This window comes from Toxotes jaculatrix, chromosome 11 (assembly GCF_017976425.1).
Source record: "Toxotes jaculatrix isolate fToxJac2 chromosome 11, fToxJac2.pri, whole genome shotgun sequence".
Lineage (NCBI taxonomy): Eukaryota > Metazoa > Chordata > Actinopteri > Toxotidae > Toxotes > Toxotes jaculatrix.
In genome coordinates, this window is record NC_054404.1 from 12,053,849 (window position 1) to 12,071,844 (window position 17,996).

General features: G+C 38.6%; 3 protein-coding genes across 3 annotated transcripts; 1 reads left to right on the forward strand and 2 right to left on the reverse strand.

Annotated features, from left to right (window-relative positions):
- Window positions 1-421: 421 nt before the first annotated feature.
- Window positions 422-4,365, reverse strand: zgc:110319 (uncharacterized protein LOC796111 homolog). Its single transcript, XM_041049556.1, has 8 exons — window positions 4,264-4,365; window positions 3,677-3,777; window positions 3,144-3,279; window positions 2,543-2,609; window positions 2,332-2,443; window positions 2,168-2,231; window positions 1,461-1,635; window positions 422-1,080 (listed from the first exon to the last, which is right to left on the reverse strand). The coding sequence occupies exons 1-8, from the start codon at window positions 4,326-4,328 to the stop codon at window positions 1,012-1,014; spliced, it is 789 nt and encodes a 262-aa protein (XP_040905490.1). The 5' UTR covers window positions 4,329-4,365; the 3' UTR covers window positions 422-1,011.
- Window positions 4,366-5,238: 873 nt separating this feature from the next.
- si:dkey-228d14.5 (uncharacterized protein LOC796266 homolog) lies at window positions 5,239-9,089 on the forward strand. Its single transcript, XM_041049557.1, has 7 exons — window positions 5,239-5,540; window positions 6,758-6,805; window positions 6,892-6,954; window positions 7,037-7,104; window positions 7,193-7,323; window positions 7,542-7,719; window positions 8,578-9,089. Exons 1-7 carry the CDS (start codon window positions 5,476-5,478, stop codon window positions 8,769-8,771), a joined length of 747 nt encoding a protein of 248 aa, XP_040905491.1. The 5' UTR covers window positions 5,239-5,475; the 3' UTR covers window positions 8,772-9,089.
- A 1,025-nt stretch (window positions 9,090-10,114) lies between these two features.
- On the reverse strand, window positions 10,115-16,389 carry eif4e1c (eukaryotic translation initiation factor 4E family member 1c). The gene is made up of 7 exons (XM_041049558.1): window positions 16,334-16,389; window positions 15,294-15,379; window positions 12,387-12,482; window positions 11,801-11,864; window positions 11,478-11,591; window positions 11,230-11,369; window positions 10,115-11,098 (listed from the first exon to the last, which is right to left on the reverse strand). Exons 1-7 carry the CDS (start codon window positions 16,349-16,351, stop codon window positions 10,984-10,986), a joined length of 633 nt encoding a protein of 210 aa, XP_040905492.1. The 5' UTR covers window positions 16,352-16,389; the 3' UTR covers window positions 10,115-10,983.
- Between the last annotated feature and the right edge of the window lie 1,607 nt (window positions 16,390-17,996).

The following is a 17,996-nucleotide window of genomic DNA, read 5'->3' on the forward strand; positions in this document are numbered from 1 at the left end:
GAACGTCACCCAAGTGTTTCAAACGCCAGTGACCAAACCACACTTTGGTACAGTGGTTCAATACAACTGCCTCATGAACTACCGCGCACGTGTCGGAGCCTCGAGTGTCAGAGGACCATCACTAGGGACGATTCCCACATTCTTCCAACCTAACCACCACCACGAGTCAGGGTGCCGTTTCTACATGCATATGCTGGTGGTGCATGCGGGGAGATAGGGACGACGCCAATCTGCCAATTCCCCACACAGTAATATGATAGATAATAGAAAACAGCTTAGCGGCGCAGATGATGTTTTTTTTCACGTGGTTGTGCAACCCCCCATGTGATGCCGCCCCAGGTGGCTGCCCGGTTCGCCCGTGCCAAAAAACCGCCACTGGTAATAATAATTTAAAAAGGGAATCAACAAGAAATATTTTGAATTCAAACTGTGAACTTTAATATGATACAGTAAATCTTATGTGGGAAGCACAAAGTACACTAAAAGCATAGAGATCGTTTAGGATGCAAAACCTGCTTGATGAAAAGCTTTGATAAAAATTTTATTTCATTTACAGAAAAAAAAGTTCAGTTCTTTTTCATTTGGAATATGGTGGCAACAACTAACAACTCTGATAACGTGTTACATCTTCATTCTGCATGATCATAACACATCGTCAAAAACTCTCCATCCTGTGAAAATATTATTTGAAAATATACAATATTTATAGAAATAAATACATCACAACATTTACAGCCATCACATCAGCACATTTTTTGTCTAGATAGAAAAATGACAGCATCTTCTGTGAACAGGTATACAGTATATCTTAGCAGGGGCATACAGTATGTACACACAAATTACAGATTGAACACTTAACAGTATGTGCACAAAATAGCAGGAAATAATTTTCTCTCTTCATTCTTATGATGTATAATGGTAATTAGTGGAAATAATGCATGGCTGTGTTTTTACACAGTGAAACACGTTTTTCTTCTACACTGTTCATGAGTATGTTGGTCGAGGAAGTTTTTACTTTTGTAATTTGAGTTCCAGCTCTGAGAAAACCTTTGCACTGATTTCATCCACTTCATCTTCCACCTGGGCAAAGACAGGCAAAGACATTTGACAAACTGTTAAATGTGACATAAAAGTATGTAAAGACATATTACACTATGCTTCCAATCTCAACAAAAACCCAACTCAGTTTAGTATCAAGGAAGTAAATCATAATTTTTTCCATCATTTTATTAAACCCTAGTCACAGAAGCTGATAAAATGCACCGACAGATTGAAAACATCCTGTACAGTTCCCTGTATATGATGATTTAAATATCTACAGGGCAACTTCTGCAACCAAGCCTAGTGTGAGACCAACAGTGCCTGGTTCCAGAACAAAAAACTGCACAAATCTCTGCTGACCTACAAGAACAAAAACTATACAGCCTGTATTGTATTGTATGATAGATCCTGATAATCACCTGTTCCACCTTGTCCACTTCTGGGATATAAAACTGTAGCATGTTCTGAATCCCATTCCTCAGGGTGACTGTAGAGCTAGGACACCCTGTGCAGGAACCGACCAGCTTCAGCTTAACTGTGCCATCCTCAAAACCCTTAAAGATGACATCGCCTCCATCCTCCTGCACTGTAGGCCTTGAACGTGAAAGAGACAATGCCATGTTGTACAGAACAAAACGACAAAAAGGACAGACAGATTAAGACTGTTATCTCTCTCCTGCTGCCTTTAACCACACTGTCAATATCACTTCAGTGAGTGCTGAGTAGAGCAATTTGATAAAGGAAAACTTTGATCAGGACTGAAATAATGTTTAAAAAAGAGCCCAACCGATATGTTGGCTGGCTGATTTAACAGGCGATATTGGCCAACCACAGATACATCAGTATTGGCATATGCTGTCTGATTTGCAACGATATGAAAACCTTTTCTTTTTTTTTTTAACAGAACATAATGCAGAAAATGATGATTAGGGTAATTTCGAAATGGTGTCAGCACATAGTTTGTCCAGCAGAGTGTGCTCTAACTCCATTGTTTACAATAACCCAGTATAGGTCAGGCTCTAATTTAAAACACATAAATGATCAAACAATGAGCTTTCCAACTGCAATGGACTAACACAGACTAAAATTATTACATAAACTCCCCTCAGGGTCACTGATTTCGTACCTGATTCTAGTGTCCAGAATCTCCTTTATCATAGATACGATATCGTCATCATCTTCGGACTGACCTACAATAAAGAAAATGTACAGCGTTGAGATATTTATATAATATACAGAGAAGCAGCTGCACAATTCATAATGAACAAAATGGTTATGTTGCATACTCACTGCTTTCATGGTGAACTGCCCCCGTTGTTATCGGATCACCACTTTCAAAGAACTTAGCAATGGCCTCCAAAGCATGGCGCTTGATGTCTGTCCATTCCACATCTTCATCTGTCTGACAGGACACCAAAGATCTCATGCATGTGTCATCTCTCCACAAAGATTTCATAGCCACAAAAATCCCACAGACAAGGACAGTACATTTAATACTTACTTTAGTGACGGTGATGAAGTCGGGGCCAAAGAACACACTTTTGACTCCTTCGATTTCAAACAAAACCCTGAAACAAACACCTTATCATGTTATTGTTCAACAAAAATGAAAACACACCATGACAAAGTGAAGTCTATGTTCATTTTAGTTAATTCAGTGATATCAACATCCACTTGCGCAGGGGTTTTATCAAGAGTGTCACTGATGACTGCTGTTTTTTTTACAATGTTGTCATTTATGTCAAAACAAGACAAAATGTATCAGCATCAACATCATATCTACACAGTGCATTCATGCAGGCAGTTGGTTTAATTCACAGAAACCATGGAGTATCACATCGTGTGATTATCAAAGTGTACATTTGTCACATCTGCTGTATGTGCTCTTCAACAGAGCACCCTGTCACTTTCAAAAACTGAAGGCACAACCATGAATAGCTGAATGAAGTTGATATCCACTGTCTAATCATAGAATATAATATTTCTTTAATAAAGGGAATTGGAACAGGAACTGGAAACACTGTAGAGTGCTCCTTTGCAAATTTTTATTTTATCAAATTAGACACAAACACAAAAAGTACAACAATGAACCTCACACAAACCTGGCTAAAGATGAACATTCAGCTGAGTTTGGAGAGGGAAAGTCAAGTGTCCCACTTCCTAGGACAGGTTTACCAGGGAGAAACTTCAAGCTTCTGGGGTTTGGAGTGTCTTGAGTCTGAATGGACAGGTGTCTTACTGAAAGATGTTACAAAATAATTTCTTAGTAATGTTTCATGTTTTTTGTTTCTTTTCTACCTGGCAGTATCATGAAGAGATGTGTTAGAGCATGATGACACGATACGTGTAAATTTATTGAGGTTATGGTTTGATGAACCTCCTGAGTACTTAAAACAGACAAAATGGAAGAAGTTAGACAAAACAAAACTTTACAAGAAAGGCACAAAATATAAACTAGATTTTGACGCAGGGTCATTATACAAGACAAGGCTAAGGACCGGTTATAGACAATTGCTGCAGTACTACAGGGGTGCAATTTTGTAAGTAAGTTGCGATTAATCAAATTAAGTGAACCCAAATGATTACCGAGTACACATAGGGCTTTGATTAAGGTGTCTGAACAATAGTTTCTCACTTGAGAAGTGTGTGGTTCCTGTCCCGGGCTGAGGCCGAACTCCACAGGACCTCTGGGTTATGCACTGTGAGTGGTATGAACTCCTGATATTGTCTGGAAACCTTACAAAGAGGATTACACAATCTCAGTCAGCACACACACACGTATATATGAAGCAGGATTAAACAGTGAGGTCGTATTGATGGACGAAGCAAATGTTTAGCTGTCGGTTCAGGATTTTAATGCCCAAATCTGCATGGCATCCAGACATTTAATTATTTTACTAGCAGTGAAGTTTACGGCTGGCTAATGTTAGCGGCTAACAAACACACGGAAGCGAGGAAGAGACGTACATATGAAATCAAAGATGGCCAAGAGTGGAAATAGCTCAATCATAGTAGAGTTTTCGATATCTCCACCTGTACACAGGTGGATGGGATTAGTGACAAACCGTCGCCTAGTGTCGCACTTTGCTGGCTAGCTAATTAGCTGAGCTAACAACATCAACTAGACCACACGCCAATAGGCCAAGCTTATGTTTTACACAAGCATTAACACTTGTCGGACAGCAGTACAAAATAATATGTTACAGATGTAGAAGTTCAAACCTAAAGTGAGCCGTATTTCTTCCTCGCAACAATTGGAGAAGACCCCATCTCAAGTGCGCCGCCATTTTGTTTGTTTTGAAAATGAGGACCTCATGTGGTCAATGGGAAAACATCCTGATCGCACATCTGTCTCTGTTACTGACCTTTATTTAACTTTCTTCCTGAAACAGTTAAGTAAAATCGGTTACAAGAGAAAAAAAAGTTAAATTATAATAAACAGAAATGTACAGCAATAAAATTAAACTAGTGACTTATCTGTTGTCATTAATAGAGTGGCTCAAGGATAATAAGCAATAGCTTTTTTCCTTCATGTTATTCCCTTAACTAACTTAGGGTGGTGGAGGAAGCACTCAGACCTAAAGTAAAAAAAAAAAAGAAAGAAAGAAGAAAAGAAAGAAAAGAAATACCCTTTAACAAGTCATGCATGTCACAATTTTACTTAAGCTGAAGTTCAGAAGTACAGGCATCAGACTATACATAAGCACCAGGAGCAAAAATGCGCATTGACAGAATGGCTCATTTCAAAACATTGTACAATATTTCAGTCTGCGCTGTGGTAGGGTAGAGGTCTACAATAAGAGAAAATGGAAATACCCGAGTAAAGGACAAGTATTTCAAAATTTCAACAAAGCATTACTTAAAACATTCAAAGCATTTCTTATGTAACAGTGATTACAAAACCCGAGAAACAAAAAAACTCTCAAAATCAATGTCTGTGCACACAAACACACACATCTGTTAGAAGAGTTCATATTTCAATTCCAGAGGTACCTGGTAGTGTATAGGAAAACTCTTCAGTGGCTGGTTTAAGATGAAGCATAATGGTGAGTTTTTCTGGAATGAAACAAAGAATATGTCTTAGAAGGCCAACCCCACGTTTCCAAACATTTGTTCTCACAGAGCAAGGTGGTGCACCAAAGGTGTGGCAAAGACAGAGTGACTCTCCCATAAGGGGCTGTGCTCTGAATGGTGAAAGAGTATAACTAACCACAGAAGTGCAGCTGTCTGCTTGAAGAACCTGAACTTCACTTATATCAAATAGGGTTGGGATTTTATTTTTGTTCTAGTACTAAATGTGCTATGTAAATATGAGGCTGACTCCATGAAGGCTCGACAAACACATGAAGAGGTCTGCTACTGAGTGTTTGAAAAGGCACCAGGCCTGAGAAATCCGTGTTTTAATTTGTTACTTGTCTTCCTCACCACTAAGACATGGTGCTCTGGGTTGTCTTCCCAATCTCCCTCTCCCTGGTGTCCTTCATTGGAACATGGACTGTGTAAGTAAACCAGACATTTCCATTTGTCTTCACTGTCTGTTGAAACTGTCAGAACATTTGTTTTTACAATATTTATTCTGTCTCCTGTGTGTTGTCATGCAAGTGCCAAGTTTACATTAGTTACTGAACATCCTAAATGAACAAGTAAACCCATCTCTTCTTGAGTATTACTCATATTTTAAAGCCAATAAAAGTGTTTGTAAGGATCCATGACAATGGGACTTTTGACAGGCAACACTGACAGCAATTCATCCGAACTGCAATTATCAGGATTTGTGTTTTTCTTTTCACATGCTTTTATTATAATATTTTAGCTCAATGTATGTTTTACCTGTGAAAAGCGTAATGTGAAATTGCACTTCAGAGCAGAATTTGAATTTAATAGCATGAAAAAATTTGAACACACTGTGAGGCAGCAACCTCTGAAATATGTGATCTGGCTAGTTTTCAAATAAGGTGTGCGCGCAGGACAGACAAGAAATGCCACAGGACAAAATGGTTAAACAAATTGCTGCTTTAACTGAGATGTATAAATCTGTAAATCGTTAATTGTTTTCCATGTTGATAATTATTAACCTCTGTTGGTCATCAGTGACTACCCATGGAAAGATTCTTTTTTTTTTCTTCCTAATTCTGCTTTGTCACATACTTTCATTCAGTCTTTGGCAGAATATCTAATTTCATCATATGTGACATTTGTTTCATTATACTGTACATCTTAATTAATGCTGTTAGTTACCAGTGTAGTTTTTTCACCAATTGCAGGAGCTCACTTTCCAGACTACATTCAGGTGTTCCTTATTTTTAATGTCAGAAGTATTTGTGGTGGTTTATTGGTGGAATCAGGATAAGCGGTGTAGTGATGAATGTCAGAATGTTAGTGGTACAATAAAATCACTGGAGCCTTGTGAGAAGTTGTCCTCTCTTAAAATTATGATCATTTATGGCTGCCAGAAGTTTTATAGGGTTTGAAAATATTTATTTAACATCCCAGCGATCCTCATAAATTGATGCAGTCAGTACAAATGTTCTGTTGATGATGATGCTATCTTTATTCTGAAAAAGTGGAAGATAATGCTTTTTTGATGCCAAATTATTTAAATACAAAAAATACAATACCGTGGTTGGAATACTAATTCCGATTCAATCAATGATGTCAAAGAGTCCAGATATTGAAACTGTGTCACTGCAGTTTTTCTTTTGTTTTATGTATCCAGATATGGCCTAGCCTTCTCCAACAATCATGTGTGCTCCCTCAGTGACTGGTAAGTTATGTCTCATTATTGTAAAAGTCTGACAATCAACATTTGGATGTGACAGATTCTCCAAAACTTCATTCATTTGTTCTCAGGGTGGGTGACAACTACTGCAGAGGGAATCAGTCCACTGGATGCTGCTTTGCTCCCACCATAAGGTAAAAATATGGTTTTCTTAATTTCATCTTTTGCTCATTCTTTCCACTGACAAAACTAACTGAACAAATTATGCGATTCCAGCTCAAGTGGAACCAATGCACCAGAAAATTCACTTTTTACAGCCACAATCAATGCTGGATCCTTTCTGTGTGAGTTTACCTGCAAAAGGCCTAACACATGTAACTTAACATATATATTACATGATATAATTGATTTGTGTCATACTCTCCTCTTTAGTTCTGCTCTTCTGCATATTCCACCATGCCCATGTTATGGAGAAACATGCATGTCATTCCATGCTAAGCAAGTCTGCACTGGTCTTTGGTGTGGTGGCAGCCATGGGGGCATTTGCAGCTGGAAACTGCAATGTAAGTGATGCACTTCCCGCTGAATGTGGTTGAATGAGTTTACTTTGCAGCTTTAAACTGCTACATCGGATTCATAGTGTCAAGGGCGCATTCAATTTCCCATTTGTTATTACACAAAGCAGTGAAGATGTGGTTTCCTGTGTGATAAAACATGATATTACTGATTTCAACCATGTGTTCATGTATTGACCCTGGAAACTGCTGACTGTCCTCCACAGCCAGGTTACCTGCCCCTCCCTCACTACCTCGGAGCTGCCATCAGCTTCATGTGTGTCTGCTTCTACACCATCCTTCTCACTGCGCTGACCGGGAAGTGTGCGCTGACAGGATATGAAAAGGTTCTCTACCCAGTACGCATCACCTCCACTGTGATTCAAATCATTGTCACCATCTGCTGTATCCTTTTATTAAGAGAGAGTTAAATTAAGTGTCTTTTTGATATAAACCTATTGATATTAAACTCTATGAGGTTCATTTGGTGTGACCTCAAACAGGGCATGTCAACAGCTGACAGCAATGACGCTTGAGTTACACTTTCCAGCTGCTCTACAGCACCATAGTCCCTTTGTGTTTTACTTGGATCCGGTCTGCTGCTCTGTTTACAAAGTGGGACTGGCAACTACGGTCCACCTGACAGAAGTAGATATGTTTTAATGATATTCTCTGCCAGATCAATATTTAACCACCATTTCCCTGTAACACTCAGTTTCACATTTCACACATTTACGTCTGGAAGCCGGACAGTGACACAACATCCTCTGCTGGAGGAGTTTAGGGTTTAATGTCAAGCTCAAAGCCACTCTGACACAAGTTATTGATGTGGGAACTGAACCTCTGGGCTCTTAGTTTGAAGTGGCCCAACTCAGTACTGAATACATTATTCATATACACACTAGCCTATGTGTGCAAGCAGGTGAGGTACTCTACTGGAGGGTGGCAAGAGCTGACCCTGTAGCATGTGCTTCCTTGAGAACTAAAGATAACTGCAAACAAATGAGCAAATACCCACAGCACTGGAAGATTCATCCAGATCATAGTATATCTAGATGGCCTAAACCAAAGGCAGGCAGACTTGAATTTGATTCCTGAAGATGTTGACCTTGCATCCAAAAGCCTTCTTTGAGCTGGAGGAGCCTAAAGCAAGTTCAACTGCCTTTGTCTTAGCACCTGTAGACATACAATAAAATTGTAATTGTGCCTTGATAAATGTCTGTTCTGTACTGTTCCACACATCCTTAACTGGAAAACCCTCAGATACTGTTTTGTTTGCCCAAAATGAGTACTTTTACATTCACCTGTCTGCTATATTTGAGTGGATGCTCAGTGTCAACTTGGAGTTGTTTGAGCTCAGCTACATTGTGGAGTTTTGCTTCTTCTCGTCCTACATGCTTTCCAATCTGTTGAGCAAACGAGAGGAAGAAAAGCCTTTGATGATGACATTGTCCTGATATAAAGCTGCCAGGGTCCAGCTGAAGCACAGAGGCAGCGAGGGTGGACTTAATAAGACATGACGTGAACAAGACAATAGCTGGACCGTGGCTGGAGGATCAATATTTCTTTTCACCACTCTGAAACTGTTCTATTTTCTTTACTGGGCATTTCTCTTCCTCAGGTAAAATATTCTTTATTTATTGAAACAAACCACCTTGAACAACAAATGAACAAAATCTATCAGCTGTATTTTACATTTACTTTTGTGATATTGACGCTGTGCCACAGAACAATTAACCGGAGGTGTCATACTTAAATACACCTTATTTCCAGTGTGTTAATCACTTTTTTGTGTGCAATAACTTTTTGTTGGATTTTGGCATAATCAATAAGCATCAGCATAAGGTACACAAATAAGGACCAAAAATCTATCTATATCGCTTAATATTAAGGGTCTTTGATGGATCTAAGCACTTAGCTATATTTTTGGCACTTTAATAAAATCATGGCCCTTACACAAACGGACAAGTCCTCTTATTCTTCTGATGACTGTGGAACTCCATCAGGAGAGATACATCTATTTAGACATAAAGGACTGTGACATTACAAGATCCTGTTTGACTGGATGACTGAATGCGTGACAGAAAAATTAGTGTGACTTCATTCACGGTACAGACTGAAAATAAAGAGGACAACACCTCAACTGGCTAAGATGCAAAGGTATTAAGATCGGGGTTGGCTACACACAGAACTGGGTGTTGTCTGCATTCTTTTCCATTACTGTGTTTAGGTGTGGTCTATTAATGAATTTCAGTATGTGAGCATCAAACTAGTGTGATAATATCTGAATGTAAAGCTGCTTAAAGGCCCTGAAACACATTTTCCTCCCACTTTCTTGAGTGATGGAGTCTTACATGAATAATATTTTGAGCAGATATGATAATTTCACTTGAGTTTTGAATTTCATTATTTCTGCATTTGTGGTCTTGTCCTTATTTTTTTCCTCCACTAAAATTAGAGACAGAAGAGAGTCAATAGAGCCAGAAACATGATAATGCTGCTGGATGCGTAAATAAGAGATTGTTTGCTAAGTTCACTATCACATTTAGAGGTGAAAACCAAACCATGTGAAACCATGCATTCTCACATAATGAGGCAACATGGTTCTGGTTTTAATGCAAAGCACTTAACCTTTACTTGAAAGAAGGTAATATACATCCTGGAATTACAGATAATAAAGATACATTATGAGCAAATTCATTTCACAATGAATATCATCTTTCCTTCGCATCAACCAAGAGAGGAGTGCGACATTATCTACAGTTTTTGTTAGGAAGAAAACAGTGAAAAGCACACCTAAGTCTGTCAGCATCTTTACTGTATGGTACACTGTAAAAAATGTCATCTATATGCAGTAGTCCACATTATTAACCTTAATAACAAAAAAGAGAAAAGAAAAAACAAATTGAAAAAACACGATTTTCATGGTTGTGTTTCAACTAAATAGTTCAACTGCAATGCATACATTATAAATAAATGTAAGGGGAAGAGAAAAAAAAGTTCAAAAAGTACTACAAGCAATATTCCACAATTCCAGCATGGCTGAAACAATAAGTGGCCTTAAATCCAAACTCTACACTTTGGAGTGTGACCACAGCTTTTACAAACCTTTATGATACTGTAGATTTTTCAAACTGATGCGTCTGAAAGTCCAACTCATGCTTAACACTTCTGGATAAATCAAGTTCAAAATTTGTTCTGTGAAAGGATAAGTTGCCTACCATCTTTCCCTGTGAGGTGAGAAACACTTTTTGTAAGGAGGGAGAACTCAGAATGAGAAAAACACAAGGCCTTATCATTAAGAAATGTTTTGTTTGTTTTTTTTGCAACTCAAAGCCATTTAGTACTGAAAAAAAGCTAGTTCTCAGCTAAGCTAGGGGAGGTCACTGGTATTATCACAGAACTCTTCAACTCTATTAGGAAATCATTTGTGTTCTCTTGCTCATGACATCTTCATCCAAATGCCCTCCTCCTATTTATGACTATAGCTCCACTGATTTCTCATGTTGGGGGAAGCTCCAACTGTACACACCATGAACAATTCTCTTTTCAGTAAAAGGAAAGGACACTACAGTAGTTGACAAATCAAAAAAATTATTAATGTGATGATGCGGGTTGGTAATTTTTTAAAATCTACAGCAAGTCGAAACGGGGTGGGGTGGGGCGCGTTCAAACGGAGTACATGTTCTTGGTGGTGGATCCACTCTTGCTGGACGTGTCGTCATGTGACTGGTAGCCGATCATGGCTTTGATGGGGAGGTTCAGGCGCTCTTTATAAAGATGCCTGTGGAAACACGAGACGGAGGTTGAAAGCTGTGTGAGGACGAATGCTTCCATCTAGTGGCCAGCTACAGTTAGCAGATCTATGTACCTTTTAGCATTCTTTCCTAATACCAAGGTGACTTTACTACTTACCCTATCGTCATGATGGCTGCCCAGTTTTGGCAGTTGCTTGTCCAGATGGCTATTTTGTCACCTTTGGGCCTGACGTTAACCACAGCCCCACACACATCTTCACTTGCTTCATCGAATGACTCACCGACTAAACACAAGAGCTGAAAAACACATAAACAAATTCTATTTAAAATAATCATTGGGCTGGTGTAACATATAAAAATGCTGGTTCATTTTGTTTGGCTGCTCAGTGAAAACGGTGGTCTTACCGTCTCCATCCAGTAACGGTCAAGGTCATTGTGTCTCTGTTGTTTGTTTAGAGTCATAAGCCATCGACCCCCGAGCTTGTTCCTGTCGTCCTCCCACATCGGCTTAATTCCGTCCTAGCACAGAAAATGAAGCAGTTATTAAATACTTAAAAATTCATTACATAATAAATACATAATACATTTTTTTTACATTTGCAGTGAGATGTTTAACTCAGCTGCTCAAATTAGTCTAAATTTACATGCTGCTAAAACACTAATAGTTGACGAGGGAAACAACTGTATTTTAATAAAACAGATTAAATAAAAATTTAAAAAAGCCTTACCTTAAATAAGCAATAATCACAGCCAAAACCAAGTTTGCTTGGTTGCTGTATGTGGTTGTATAATCTGTAAGAAACACAGAATAACCAAAATTATGACTTCATCTTCATCAGATGGTTCAGATTAACAGTAAAGTGAAGCATGCCGAAGTAATTCAACACCAGTAAAGTGCAACACACCGAGCCTGTGAATCATCTGTGAATACTCTGGTGGTTTACATGTCACATGTGAAAAGGTACTTTTCTATAAAAGTTAACAGGCTAATATGTCTATATAGAAATTCAAAAAATGTACATCTATACACCTATCCTGTACTTTACTTAAAAGGCTTCAGTACTTTTTTTTTGCATCTGAATCTTTTGTTATATCTAGAGGACAATGAAATAATCATTTAATGATGGCATCATTTATCTAAATCTTCATAATATAAAGATTTGGCTTTTTAAAAAATCCCTTACTGTCTCCATGTGTAATGCGGAGTGAAAAACAGCTATTTTCACAAATGCCATTCTTCAGAAACACTACATTTATACCTCTATAAAGGGTGAAAATCCTAATTACACTGCAGGATTATTAGAGAAAACTTACGCCCAAAAGTCTTCCACTGTGTCAAACTTGGAAATGAGACGCAAGTTCTCTGTCCAGCTTTTGCTCTTATCGTTTTTGAAATACCACAGGGCCCATCTGAGAGAGGGAAAGACAAGAATCAAAACACTTAGTATGCATGGGACTGTGGAAAAATGTCTCAAGTACAACAACAGAATTACAATCAATTCTTTATTTTACAGAGACTGTCATTTTTTTAATGGAAAAAACAAATCAGGAACATTATTCTGATAAGTCTCCGTGGAATAAAGGAAGGTCTTGAAATACATTTGCTGGAAGTGCTTTTATATGAAAAACAAAACAAACTTAAGCCAGAATCCTAATAACGCAGATATGCACACAATTTCACAACAAAACACAACAGCCAGTCACAAAAGCATGCATATCAATGCAAAAGAACAGAGAAAGCCGGCCATCAGAAGCACTACAAATGCAGCCTTTGTTTATAATGGGTGCTGTTATTCTTTTATCTATTCCCAAGAGGGGTGGGGCTAGCAGGGGAGGGATGAGGGCAATGAGAGGACATCAGCCGATCCCTGTGCCCCCCTGCCACTACAACAGTAACCAACCATCAACCCCACCCATGTGCCATAAACACAGACATTAATAAACGGAACAAAGCCAAATCAGAAGATTGAACTGCACTTGTGCCATACAGCAACACTACTGAAACAAATTATTACACAACACAGGTGGAGAGGCGACACAGCTCTCCTCTGGTGAACCCAGCCAAGGACATTCGTGCCTTGTCATGGCATGTAAACGAACATGGCAAACATCGTGGGCCCGGCTCCTCATATCTCACTGTATTCTACCAGACTAATATGTGGTGGACAAATTCAAGAACTTTAAAATCTAATCTAATCCAGTTAACCATTTTCTGCAGGCATAAATTTATGGTTTATGCATGAAGCAGAAGGTTGCTGCTTTTCATTCATAGCCCATTGACCAGACTGTAGACTGTACATTAATACTGAACATTTTCCACATTTTCTGAAACTGAATCTGTTTTTCCTACTTTTCAGCAGCTGCTGGTTTCTCTTCATTTCAGTGCCATATGAAAATCATGTTGCACGACTTGAAACTTGAAAGTGCTCATCGTGCCTTCTTATGTTACAGCGTGGTAACAGAGCCGTGCAGGCTGTTCAAATCCATCTGTGCATTCACGTTCACACAACGAGTTATGACCAAACTTTTGACAAAAATAAAAGCAAATATAATATTAATACTGCTGCATTACCTATTTCAAGCAAGTTTCTGCTAGTTGATTTTTGCATATTATTAATGTTAAGTCCCTTCAGTTGCACAGACAACTAAGACTGAATCAGGCTGTTGGAGCAGGGATTTGAGACAGCAACACAAAATATGTTACAGCATGTAAAGTTTGTGAGTTTGTAAATAATATTTCACAACAAATTCCAAATTATTCAAAAGGACTTCCTAGGTTAAAAAAATTAAGTGAAGCAAGACAGATGTGACAACACCTCATCTTCTTACAGAGACATTCACCATTAAGTGTGTTACAGTGGAAGCACCACAATACAATAACATGACCATAAAAATCAAATGAAATCAGCTGGACCTATTACCAGAATGGCAGGATTACATGGGCCAGAGAAGAGCAGCAGAGGTGGACAACCTTGACCTCTGAAGCTGGGCTGAACAAGCAGAATAGCCTAGAAAGTCACTTACTAAGTGAACTATTCAGCATTTCCCAAACCGACTGTTCAATGCTCCTGAATAGGTTGTCACCACCACATTATAACATTTCTAAAAGGACAATAGTGAACAACAATTGCAACACTGACATGCACAGTAGGAAGCAGAATTCTTCATGCTATGCTTCTGATTTAAAGTAAAAATAGTAGATACTATTTAGCTACTATTAGATGATAACAATAATAATAATAATAATAATAACAGATACTATTTAACTGTAACTAATTTACACCAGTGATATTTTTTTGCAAGTTTTCTTTGCTGTGGTACACTTCAACAAAATGCAAATATCCACCAGATGCTAGAACACATTTTTTTGACAATTTAGGATGACTATGGTGCTCTAAATAAATTCACTAAAAATATAATTATTAAAACACATTAATACAGACCACTGGTTTATGAGACATTTATCAGTTAACACCCATCCTCACTGTCACTACAGAGAAACAATTTGTTTTCTACTTGGGAGAGTATCAAAACCATCAACATCCCTTCCCTGTAAGGAGTAAGTCTAAACACTTAAAGTTAAACTTCCCAAGCAGTGATGAGCATTCAAGGATTGCAAAATCAGTAAATGACCTTTGTGTGTGAGATCAAAGAGCAAGTGCCAAAGTGAGGACCCTCCCCCAAACAAGACAAAGACAAAATGTGCTCTTCAGTGCAAAATAAGGGGAAGCATTCTCTGTTGCATTTGCCAGCTGTTAAATAAATATGTTCATACGGGATGCAATAAATAGCTTACTGACCTTATTCTAAAGGGGACAGTACTTACACTTGCATGTTTTTTAACAGAACAATTCCGTTTTACTGCCTCTGATATGCTATACATAGCATAGTTTGTTTTAGACTGAAGATCTCTCCTCCATATTGTTGCATAAATGGCTTGCTTTTAGTAAATAACCTTATTCCTAATCTCTCTGTCATTATTTCTGTTTTGACAGTGATACACTGTTGTGTATATTTTGAGCCAAAATTAGCAAAAACACAAAATCTTCTTAAATAATGTTAAAGTTCTGATTCTCAGCAAATGTTGTTTACATGATGAATTCAGCACTGCATTTGCTGGTGTCTTAAACTCCACAAATATCAGAATACTGCAGTCAGCGTAGGCACAAAATCCTTTCGATTACAATATCCTGTCAAACACAGCAGCTGTTTTATTCTCACCTGTTTTGCAAGGGGTGTTTGATATACTGCTCTGGATTTGCAACGACTTGGCTGTCACTCTGTTGATCTTCAGTTTCAGCTGGTTTCTGAGGAGAGAGATACACAAACACATCATATACCTTCTTTGAAAAGAAAACACATTGACTAAGTATATCTATGTTAGTGTCATCCCTGTATGATGATCAGTATTACAAAATTATTATTCATATAGACTGCAAAACATAAAAAAAACTGCAGTGCAAAATCCTCCACACAAATACCAAATGTCTTCAATTGTCCAAATTTACCTGTAACATAAACTATTGATATCATGTGCATCATTATAGTTATTGATTTATAGCTATGGCACTCTATTAAACCTGATAGTACACTGCCACACAGTCGAAGCGTATTAATTTTTAAACCAGGCAATTAACTTAAATATCTGACTGTAGTGTCCAGCTTTACAACCTCAACATTTTTTACCGTTGGCCGCAACAGTCCACAGAAAGCAGCTAGCTTTAGGTTGGTAGGGAAAAAAACTAAATAAACCACTAAAAAGGCCAAGTAAAATCTAAGCTAACATTACACTTAGGTAAGTTAACGTTTGCTAGCATTAGTTGTAACAGACGTGCTATGCTAGCTACAAGCTAGATACACACGTGTCCAGATTGTCAAATATTTAATCAATAATATCACAGTGCGAGCATTTAAAGGTACTGACGATTAATTAAAATCACCATGGGATAATGACTCTATCAACGAAGCAAATTAAAAGACATAATTGACTAGAGTTTGAATGAACGACGTGCGCTCAGTCAGTCAGTCCCTCCCTGCCAACAAAGTCTCATGCATCACATTGCTGTGCATGCTAACGCTAACTGTGATCCACGCCAACTGACTCATCTGTCAATTGAAACTCTAATACTTCACCAAAAATACCAGGTGCCGTTTCAAGGAAGCGACAGTGTACAACGAAGTCGCCAGATACAGTGAAGATCTGGCTAATCTTTCCGTGCACAGTGGTCGATTTTTTTTCAACTCCCTCTTGTCTCTCTTACCGGCTCCGATGTCGCCATCTTGACAGTAGAAATGTTCTGCCCGTTCAGCGCTCCTGCGTCATTCTCCGACCACTCACACTCCTACGGAAGCCGCCTTAGTCCATATTAGGGTGGGTGACTCGAAACCAAGAAGGGCAGTGATGTGGTATGAAAACCTGCACCCTGTAAATTTGCTGCAGTGTAGGGGACCCCTAGTTTTTATGAGTGGTGGAAAGCAACTAAACACAATTACAAAAGTACTTCACAATTTACAGTTATTTTTTTTCACTACATTTCAAAGGAAAATGCTTTTCATGCCATACTTTTTTGCATAATGATTATTTTCACATTCATACTTGTGTAGCATATTTTTACTCAAGTAGAATTTTGAATGCATGCCTTTTACTTGTAAGTAATTTAATTTTGTGGTATTACTGCTTTTTCTTAAGTAAAGGATCTGTGCAGGAGTACATTTTATGCCACTGGCAATTCATTGACATGGAGGACTTTTAACCTGGCCACTCTACTGTATATCTCCCCTGAGCAGGACATGGACCTTACAAGAATGGCAGACACATACACATACAGTATATTTACATCTAATCTGATGCCCCATGTTCTCCTGTGGTCATGTTTGTCCTACTTGTTTCTGCTGGCTGTTGAGTCACACTAAATGGAGACAAATCAAGCCACCACTGCTGTCAGGTGTTATTTCAACAGCTGTGCCCTCGGGATGTTTGGCTCTGATGTGTTATACTCTTGGGGGCCAATGATGCCATTACTCATACTTGATTGTGACACAGCGTTCTTGTTAATTCTAACGACACCTTTAAAATGGTACATTGATGTTAAGACAAGGTGATGGTGTTCATTCCAAATATGTAAGTATCAAGCATTTGAGCAGTAGAAGTGATCCAGGCCTCAACATAAGAGTGGTGATCCAGCCTTTAGAGCAATCATAGAATTTTAATATACACTCACACACCACACTAAGACTGGGTAGGGCCTCCTTTTGCTCTCAAAACAACCTCATTACTTCAGGCATGGATTCCTCAAGATCTCTGACATGATTATATCACATATTTTCTGCAGATTTGTCAACTGCACATTCAGGCTGCCAATCTCCCTTTCTACCACATCCAAAATGCATTTTATTGGATTCAAACTGGGAAAGCCACTGAAGTACACTGGACCCACTGACATGTTCATGAAACCAGTTTGAGATGGCTTTTAACATGTGGCATGGTACATTATCATGCTGGAAGCAGCCATTAGAAGATGGTAAATTGAGGCCATAAAGGGATGCACATGATCACCAACAATACTCAGATAGCCTGTGGCATTCAAACGATGACTAATTGCCATTAAGGGGTCCAAAGTGCGCCAAGAAAACATTCCTCACACCATTACACCACCACCACCAGCAGCCTGGACTGTTGACACAAGGCAGGTTGGGTCCATGGATTCATGCTGTTGATGCCAAATTCTGACCCTACCATCTGTGTGCCTCAGCAGGAATCCAAATTCAGTAGACCAGGCTATGCTTTTCCAGCCTTGAGCTGTCCAGTTTTGGTGAGCCTGTTCCCACTGCAGCATCAGAGTTCTGTTATTGGCTGACAAGAATGGAACCAGGAGAGGTCTTCTGCTGTTCTAGCCCATCCTCCTCAATGTTTAATGCGTTGTA

Bases quoted from the DNA above. Each gene is read 5' to 3' on its own strand.
- zgc:110319 (XM_041049556.1), bottom strand. From the start codon at position 4,328: ATGGCGGCGCACTTGAGATGGGGTCTTCTCCAATTGTTGCGAGGAAGA. The intron at 3,280-3,676 runs GTGAGAAACTAT...AACATCTTTCAG, and splicing joins AGGAACCACACACTTCTCAA to TAAGACACCTGTCCATTCAG. The intron at 1,636-2,167 runs GTACGAAATCAG...TTCACGTTCAAG, and splicing joins ATTCTGGACACTAGAATCAG to GCCTACAGTGCAGGAGGATG.
- si:dkey-228d14.5 (XM_041049557.1), top strand. From the start codon at position 5,476: ATGGTGCTCTGGGTTGTCTTCCCAATCTCCCTCTCCCTGGTGTCCTTC. The intron at 7,105-7,192 runs GTGAGTTTACCT...TCTCCTCTTTAG, and splicing joins CAATGCTGGATCCTTTCTGT to TTCTGCTCTTCTGCATATTC. The intron at 7,324-7,541 runs GTAAGTGATGCA...TGTCCTCCACAG, and splicing joins TTGCAGCTGGAAACTGCAAT to CCAGGTTACCTGCCCCTCCC.
- eif4e1c (XM_041049558.1), bottom strand. The intron at 11,370-11,477 runs GTAAGACCACCG...TGTGTTTTTCAG, and splicing joins ACCGTTACTGGATGGAGACG to CTCTTGTGTTTAGTCGGTGA. The intron at 11,099-11,229 runs GTAAGTAGTAAA...GTGTTTCCACAG, and splicing joins GCAGCCATCATGACGATAGG to GCATCTTTATAAAGAGCGCC.